The sequence below is a fragment of the Notolepis coatsorum genome (assembly GCF_963971535.1).
Source record: "Notolepis coatsorum genome assembly, chromosome: 16".
In the NCBI taxonomy this organism is placed as follows: domain Eukaryota; kingdom Metazoa; phylum Chordata; class Actinopteri; order Aulopiformes; family Paralepididae; genus Notolepis; species Notolepis coatsorum.
In genome coordinates, this window is record NC_140180.1 from 92,887,220 (window position 1) to 92,897,219 (window position 10,000).

The 10,000-nt window shown below is 44.5% G+C and overlaps 1 protein-coding gene across 1 annotated transcript in view; it reads right to left on the reverse strand.

Moving 5' to 3' along the window:
* fat2 (FAT atypical cadherin 2) overlaps window positions 1-10,000 on the reverse strand; it is a 217,034-nt gene that overhangs the window by 102,330 nt on the left and 104,704 nt on the right. Inside the window, 1 exon segment of the mRNA XM_084332130.1 lies at window positions 9,689-9,922. Within this exon segment, the coding sequence (XP_084188256.1) occupies window positions 9,689-9,922 (234 nt within the window).

Here is a 10,000-nt window from a genome sequence, read left to right on the forward strand (position 1 = left end):
GATCACTAAGGATTAAGGCAGATATCTGCCAGGACAAGCTGCCTCCTCGTTAGTCTTTTCTTCTGTTGATGATCACTGACAACACAAAGGCTGGTAGGCAGTCACAAGCATGTACACACACACACACACACACACACACACACACACACACACACACACACACACACACACACACACACACACACACACACACACACACACACACACACACACACACACACACACACACACACACACACACACACACACACACACACACACACACACACACACACACACACACACACACACACACACAGGGGCGGACCTTCCTACAGGCGATATAGGCGGTCGCCTAGAGCGCCACCCAGAGGGGGGCGCCAAAAAAAAAAAAAAAAAAAAAATATAAAATTTTTTTTTTATTTTTTTTATTTTTTATTAAAAAAAAATTCTCTGTACAGTTTTGGCGCCCCATCAAATATCTGCAACCATTATTTTTACGTAAAAAAAATTCTAACATAAGGGAAAATGAGCCACAAACACAACATGGTTTCAATATCTATCCTAATGTGACGATGTGGTTTTTATGTCTGCACTTTATGTGCTCATTTTGTGCCCATCTGTTTTTGCTGCAATTCTTATAGGATTTCTTATAATTCATTTTACTGTATTTATTTTGTTGAAGCTTCGTCAATTTAAATTATAATTAGGGAATGGAGGGGGTTGAATGTATTTTTTTGTCCTGTATTTCTGTCTCATATGTATGAAAAAAGAAAATGCAATACAAATATTGTTAAAAATAAAAGAAAAAAGGTGTTATGGTCATTTCAGTTTTATCGTTGTATAAATAATGGTAAAATAATAGTGGTACTGCCATGGTAAAAAGTCATGTATCACTGTGGTACCACATTGGCACTTAAATAATACCATGATATAATCTAATTTTGACCATGATAATGATAATGTGGGGTTAGTGATGTAAAGGGCTGCATATCCACACTGCCTGCCCAGCCTTTACAGCAGAGATCCACACTGCCTGGCCAGCCTTTACAGCAGAGATCCACACTGCCTGGCCAGCCTTTACAGCAGAGATCCACACTGCCTGGCCAGCCTTTACAGCAGAGATCCATACTGCCTGGCCAGCCTTTACAGCAGAGATCCACACTGCCTGGCCAGCCTTTACAGCAGAGATCCACACTGCCTAGCCAGCCTTTACAGCAGAGATCCACACTGCCTGGCCAGCCTTTACAGCAGAGATCCACACTGCCTGACCAGCCTTTACAGCAGAGATCCACACTGCCTGACCAGCCTTTACAGCAGAGATCCACACTGCCTGGCCAGCCTTTACAGCAGAGATCCACACTGCCTGGCCAGCCTTTACAGCAGAGATCCACACTGCCTGGCCAGCCTTTACAGCAGAGATCCACACTGCCTGGCCAGCCTTTACAGCAGAGATCCACACTGCCTGGCCAGCCTTTACAGCAGAGATCCACACTGCCTGGCCAGCCTTTACAGCAGAGATCCACACTGCCTGGCCAGCCTTTACAGCAGAGATCCACACTGCCTGGCCAGCCTTTACAGCAGAGATCCACACTGCCTGGCCAGCCTTTACAGCAGAGATCCACACTGCCTAGCCAGCCTTTACAGCAGAGATCCACACTGCCTAGCCAGCCTTTACAGCAGAGATCCACACTGCTAGCTAGCCTTTACAGCAGAGATCCACACTGCCTGGTCAGCCTTCACAGCCCTCCTCTTGGACAAACCTGGGCCCTCATTTATCAACGTTGCGTACGCACAGATATGTGCTTAACCCGTGCGTACGATCATTTCTAAGCAAAGTGTGGGACATATCAATTTGAACTTGTGCTTGACTTTGTGCTTATATCTACGCACAGCCCGGAGCATGCGTAGCTGGCGCCCGGTGGTAGAATATGTTTACAATGCAGAAATAAGCACTGACTGCGCGCCACGTATAACTCAACTCGTTATTATTTTGCGCATAGATTGCAGAAATACGGGAACGTTTTGATTATATTTAAAAGGCTTTGCCATTGTTAAACGTAATAAGTGGAACCCCGAAGCTGTAAGCAGAATACAAGTCATATGAACACCCACGAATCGTGGGCCACGATATAGTGTTCTTCCCCCTTCCTACTGTATAAGAAAGAATAAAAAATGCATTGCAACGAGAACAGAGGTTATTTGTTGAGTCAGTGTATGTGTATTACAAAACCCTTGCAATAAATGTGTCTTAAATGAATGAAAATACATGCTCTGGATACAGAGCATATATTGTGTGGGTGATAGCATGACTTGTATTCTGCTTACATAATTTCACTTATTTAGTTTTACAATGTCAAAGCCTAAATCAAAACGTTCCCGTATTTCTGCAATCTATGCGCAAAATAATAACGAGTTGAGTTCTAACAAAGAATGTATTACATGCTGGGTGGGCTGATAGAGTAAACTATGATATGAATATGAATATGATATGATATAAGGTATACTGGTCCGTCTGCGAGGATAGCGAGGAGTCGGATAGCCATTAAATGCCATTTGAGAATTAATGCAAAGCGACGGCCTATAGCCTATACATATTATTTAATGTTTTCATAAGCGTAAAGATACAACAGCTAGATTAATGATCAAGTTAGTTTATTGTGCAGGGTTCGCAGGGCTGTGTCATGTGCTATTATATATGCGCAAGTTACGGTTGCATAATGTAGGCTATGGGCTGGCTGCTATTATATGTAATTCATATAGGCTACCTAATACCGACAACAAAATAGATTGTATCATATGCCTCTACACACATCATATTATACCCGGTAGCCAATCCATATTCCAGCATGGTTATAATAATGACACACCAACGCGCCAACCAGTGGTTAACAAACGGTCTTTATTAGTATTTTGAGCTGTCCAGGCAGAATTGCAGCAATGGTCTTAGGGAGTCGTTGATATCTGACATCACCATGTACAAGTCCGCCAGCATTTAATTTATTATCCCATAACACGGGTTGTGTGTTCTTGGTTCGGCAGCGCCGCTGTGAACAATCTCTCGTGGAGTTTCTCAGAGTTCGCTCAGGTCAGTCCATTATTTCACATCCCATGGGGGTGTTTCATTACCATATATGGATAATCGGGGCGGTTCTGGTATGCAAATACGTAAAACCGTGCACGAGCTGCAGCGTAGGATCAAAGTGATATTTATCAAGACAGGTGTGCGTACGACCTGTGTATGCACGTGTGATAAATCCAGTTTTCTTTGTGCATACACACATTCTAAATTATGTGCTTAAGAACAAAGATAGAACACTTTCTAAGAATTGTTGATAAATGAGGGCCCTGCAGTCCTCAAACCACTAATGGCAAGTTTACAGACACGCTAGAAATCAGGACCATGATTAACCTACAGTCACGGACAAGGGCTGTGACATGTGCAGACAAGGGCTGACACACACACACACACACACACACACACACACACACACACTCACTCACTCATGCATGCACACACACACACACACAGAGACACACACAGACACACACACACACACACACACACACACACACACACACACACACTCACTCACTCACTCACTCACTCACTCACTCACTCACTCACTCACTCACTCACACACACACACACGCACACACACACACACACACACACACATACACACAAAACACCTATTAGTCTTTCATTACTTCTAGGATCATTGACAATGCAGAATGAGGTGTAGGTTACACACACACACACACACACACACACACACACACACACACACAGACACACACACACACACACACACACACACACACACACACCCCAGTGTTGACATGATTAGAGCAGAGGTGAGCGGAGCAGTCACAACATGTTCTGAAGCACAATAGAATGTTCTAGAATGTTATGACTCACAGGAAGTGCGGGGGCAGCTTGAGAACAAACAGTCATCGCCGTTCAGCTTAGTAACGACCCTCAGAGCTCAGGGATGTTCAATAATACAAAAAAGTGTGTGGGTACTGTAGTCTCAAGGGCTTCTGTGATCCTCGCCTTCACTGAACAAATAATCATCATTCAGTGTAATATAAAACAAAACCAGCGAATAGTCCAATACATCACTGTTCTCCACTGAGACCTCAGTCTGAACTGTTCTCTCTACTGAGACCTCAGTCACCATGAACTGTTCTCTACTGAGACCCCAGTCACCCTGAACTGTTCTCTCTACTGAGACCTCAGTCACCATGAACTGTTCTCTACTGAGACCCCAGTCACACTGAACTGTTCTCTACTGAGACCCCAGTCACCCTGAACTGTTCTCTACTGAGACCTCAGTCACCCTGAACTGTTCTCTACTGAGACCTCAGTCACTGAACTGTTCTCTACTGAGACCTCAGTCACTGAACTGTTCTCTACTGAGACCTCAGTCACCCTGAACTGTTCTCTACTGAGACCCCAGTCACTGAACTGTTCTCGCTACTGAGACCTCAGTCACCCTGAACTGTTCTCTACTGAGACCTCAGTCACCCTGAACTGTTCTCTACTGAGACCTCAGTCACTGAACTGTTCTCTCTACTGAGACCTCAGTCACCCTGAACTGTTCTCTCTACTGAGACCTCAGTCACTGAACTGTTCTCTACTGAGACCTCAGTCACTGAACTGTTCTCTACTGAGACCTCAGTCACCCTGAACTGTTCTCTACTGAGACCTCAGTCACCCTGAACTGTTCTCTCTACTGAGACCTCAGTCACTGAACTGTTCTCTACTGAGACCTCAGTCACTGAACTGTTCTCTACTGAGACCTCAGTCACTGAACTGTTCTCTACTGAGACCTCAGTCACCCTGAACTGTTCTCTACTGAGACCTCAGTCACCCTGAACTGTTCTCTCTACTGAGACCTCAGTCACTGAACTGTTCTCTACTGAGACCTCAGTCACTGAACTGTTCTCTACTGAGACCTCAGTCACTGAACTGTTCTCTACTGAGACCCCAGTCACTGAACTGTTCTCTCTACTGAGATCTCAGTCACTGTACTGTTCTCTACTGAGACCTCAGTCACCCTGAACTGTTCTCTACTGAGACCTCAGTCACTGAACTGTTCTCCACTGAGACCTCAGTCACCCTGAACTGTTCTCTCCACTGAGACCTCAGTCACTGAACTGTTCTCCACTGAGACCTCAGTCACTGAACTGTTCTCTCCACTGAGACCTCAGTCACTGAACTGTTCTCTACTGAGACCTCAGTCACACTGAACTGTTCTCTCCACTGAGACCTCAGTCACCCTGAACTGTTCTCTCTACTGAGACCTCAGTCACACTGAACTGTTCTCTCCACTGAGACCTCAGTCACCCTGAACTGTTCTCTCCACTGAGACCTCAGTCACCCTGAACTGTTCTCTACTGAGACCTCAGTCACTGAACTGTTCTCTCCACTGAGACCTCAGTCACTGAACTGTTCTCTACTGAGACCTCAGTCACTGAACTGTTCTCTACTGAGACCTCAGTCACTGAACTGTTCTCTACTGAGACCTCAGTCACTGAACTGTTCTCTACTGAGACCTCAGTCACTGAACTGTTCTCCACTGAGACCTCAGTCACTGAACTGTTCTCCACTGAGACCTCAGTCACTGAACTGTTCTCTACTGAGACCTCAGTCACTGAACTGTTCTCTACTGAGACCTCAGTCACTGAACTGTTCTCTACTGAGACCTCAGTCACCCTGAACTGTTCTCCACTGAGACCTCAGTCACTGAACTGTTCTCTCTACTGAGACCTCAGTCACTGAACTGTTCTCTACTGAGACCTCAGTCACTGAACTGTTCTCTCCACTGAGACCTCAGTCACTGAACTGTTCTCTACTGAGACCTCGGTCACTGAACTGTTCTCTACTGAGACCTCAGTCACTGAACTGTTATCTACTGAGACCTCAGTCACTGAACTGTTCTCCACTGAGACCTCAGTCACTGAACTGTTCTCTACTGAGACCTCAGTCACTGAACTGTTCTCTACTGAGACCTCAGTCACTGAACTGTTCTCCACTGAGACCTCAGTCACTGAACTGTTATCTACTGAGACCTCAGTCACTGAACTGTTCTCCACTGAGACCTCAGTCACTGAACTGTTCTCTCCACTGAGACCTCAGTCACTGAACTGTTCTCTCCACTGAGACCTCAGTCACTGAACTGTTCTCTCCACTGAGACCTCAGTCACCCTGAACTGTTCTCTCCACTGAGACCTCAGTCACCCTGAACTGTTCTCTCCACTGAGACCTCAGTCACACTGAACTGTTCTCGCCAGTTTCTTCCAACAGACTGTGTGTCTACTGAATAATAACTTATAACTTGTACCTTACACACCCCAACTATACCATACAGATTACTGCACATTAGGGGTGTGAATATTTGACCACACAACGATTCGATTCGATTACGATTCTTCAGGCAACGATTCAATGCATCATGAAATCTCTTCATTTGACCACAATTCGATTCTATACATTTTCGATCAGTTAATTCCCCAAAACATTTTTAATACACAAATGTGGCTGGGGGAATTGATTCACTCAGCATGAATGGACTATAGGTCAATGATAGGGGTGTAAATATTTGACCCCACAACAATTCGATTCGATTACGATTCTTCAGGCAACGATTCAATATTCATTTGACAACGTTTCGATGCGATTCGACCTTAGGATTGAGGCATTGCGATGCATCAATGCATTGTTACACCCCTACTGCACATTCCTTGCTGCATTGTTTTAGCCACTAGTGTAGATTATACTATATATGTACTGTACTATGATATGCTATGTATAATATATTTTTCTCACATTACTCAATAAAATAGTGTTTTTGTATATAATATTATCAGTTGTCTCTAAATATACTACTATATTATATTATTTTGTATTGTTGTTGTCACTGTAGCTTTCCACACGCTGAGGGAGTTCCACTGTACCATGTTGTCCTGCTCAGGTTGGGACGGGAACAGGGTGGAAGGGAATCCCGACATGAGAGTGACATGAGAGAGAAAATGGCTGCCGTGTGAATATGGTCAATACGGAGAGCTATGTCTATTGGCATAATGTCTGCGCATTATAGATTTTAGTTCAGCATTATCTCTCTCTACTTTCAACGTGGCAGTATATCCATCACACACACACTATTTGTTCTGCTTTAATTAACGAGGGAGGGGTCACTGAGCTCATCTTTAACAACTCCCTGCTCTCCAGTAACACAAACTCACACCTGGCAGCTGCCCAAGACATCCACAGTCAGCCACTCAGCTGCTCCACTGAGCAGTTGGGGGGGGGGTAATTGCCTTGCTCAAAGGCATCTCAACAGTAACTGCTGTGGGAAAAGAAGGCACTCCTCATTATCTTACCCCCACCCTTAGGCCTTCTCTCAGCCCAGGCAGGGGAGCTGGAGCCAGCGAGCCGTGTCGGAGTAGCCTGCCTGCCCCCCCGGTGGTGGTCTGTGTTTCATGCTCATACATATGGATGACCGATTTAACCAATCAGTTTGCAGGGCTAGAACTGTGTATTTAGTAAAACAGAGTACCCTGCGGGTCCAGGGGGGGCTAGTATGTGAGTGTACTATGAATGGGTGGCTGGATGGTCCTCCTCCTGACTGGTATTGTTGTCATAGTGACCACACTGAGGTATGTGTGGTGTACTCTTCAAACCACACACGCACACTGTCATCGTCCCAAGCAGCTGTTGCATTGTATCAATAGCTTTACCTAATGGTGGTTTGTTTTCAGTACCTGCCCTTATATTACAGCTGCGCTATCTGTATTAAAGGGGCACTTCATACAAAAAACATTCAGCTTTATTTTGCACATAATCCCTGCACACATGTCCAAAGACTCTAAACGGTTTTGCATAGATTAATTTAGTTTGACAGTTATTGTGAGTAAATACTATGGATAGACATATAGGGACTGCTACCTTCTCATTACATTGAGCCGTAATCAACACAACACACAAGGATTCAATATCCCTGATGACATCACTGGTGGTCATATTCAAAATAATTTACTCTCAATAACGGTCTAACTAAATTAATGTTAATAAAACATTTTGGATGTGTGTGAGATTATATGCAAAACATATCCACATTTATTTTTTGGTGAAGTGCCCCTTTAAGTTACATTAGCTATACTACATATGGATTGTTTTGTGTTTTGTGTCTACAAATGAATGAAACTGAACGCTAATAAAGAGGGATTAACCCTTTCACTACCACACTACAGAATGTTAACCCTTTCACTACCACACTACAGAATGTTAACCCTTTCACTACCACACTACAGAATGTTAACCCTTTCACTACCACACTACAGACGGTTAAGCGTTTCTTATCTGGGTAAGAGTGCATCTGGGTTAACCTTCTGTAGTGTGGTAGTGAAAGGGTTAACCATTTGTGATGTGGCAGTGCACGGGTTAACCTTCTGTACTGTCTCAGTGAAAGGGTTAAAAAAATGGGTTTTGCAACATGGTTACGGACGGAAGCGCTGGCAACAAAGAAATGGATAGAAATAGACTCCACTATTCAAAGACCAAACTAAACAGAATTTATCCATCTCTTTCTCCATTATGTGACAGGTGTAAAGTTGCAGAGGGCTCCTTAACACATCTCTTTTGGCTCTGTCCTCATTTACAAAAATTCTGGGGTGAAATATTCCAGTGGTTTTCCAGGGTCTATGGAAAGGACATTCCCCCTGATCCAGAGTTGGCACTCTTTGGGTGTTCAGAGACTGCCTTAAGGTACACGAGGGAGGAACAACAGACACTAATGCTCGGCATGGTAGCTGCAAAAAAAATTATTCTAACCGATTGGAAATCACCTACACCCCCGTGTTTCCAGAAATGGCTCAATGAAATGATCACAATCATACAGATGGAGAGGATCCGCTATTACAGATCCAAAGAGCACAACAGGTTTTCGGACATATGGAGCCCATTTATTGACTATCTGAAGGACAAATAACTGCATTCTGCAGAGACTCACCCCTGTATATCATGTTTGACCTGCACCTTGTAACACCTGGCTATACAACACACTTTAATGCTTTGAGTTAAGTCACACTGTTATTTTACTTTCCTGTCTGGCAGTCCTTTTTGTTTTTTTTTGTTTTGTTATGTCTGTTTATTTTTGTTCTGTCTCCTCCTTTTTGTTTGTCTGTTCTTGTCTAGTAAACTGAGAAATAAAGTATTTAAAAAAAAAAAAAAAAAAATGGATGAAAAGCAGCATAACCCTTTCACTACCACACTACAGAAGGTTAACCATTTCACTACCACACTACAGACGGTTAACCCTTTCACTACCACAATACAGAATTTTAACCCTTTCACTACCACACTACAGACGGTTAACCCTTTCACTACCACACTACAGAAGGTTAACCCTTTCACTACCACACTACAGAAGGTTAACCTGTCACTACCTCACTACAGATGGTTAACCCTTGCACTACCGCACTACATAAGGTTAACCCTTTCACAGCCACACTACAGACGGTTAACCCTTTCACTACCACACTACAGAAGGTGAACCCTTTCACTACCACACTACAGAAGGTTAACCCTTTCACTACCACACTACAGAAGGTTAACCTTTCACTACCACACTACATAATCTTAACCCTTTCACTACCACACTACAGACGGTTAACCAGCAGCATAACAGAGAGAGCAGCCTACCGGTGTCGGGGTCATTGGCGTAGATGACGGCGACGGGGGTCCGGACGGTGGTGTTGTCGAACACCGTGACCTCGTAGTGGCTGGAGGAGAAGCGGGGAGGGTTGTCGTTCATGTCCTGGAGCAGCAGCAAGATGTCCGCCTGGCAGGAGCGCCCGCCGCCATCTGTCGCCTTAGCGACCAGGTCGTACTCCGTGTCCCTCTCCCGGTCCAGGACGGCCAGGGTGAACAGCTCACCTGGAGGATTAACACAGGAAATGTAAACAATGACACGTATGGCACTGCGGCATACCTCCGGGCGGGGTGCTTTATTCT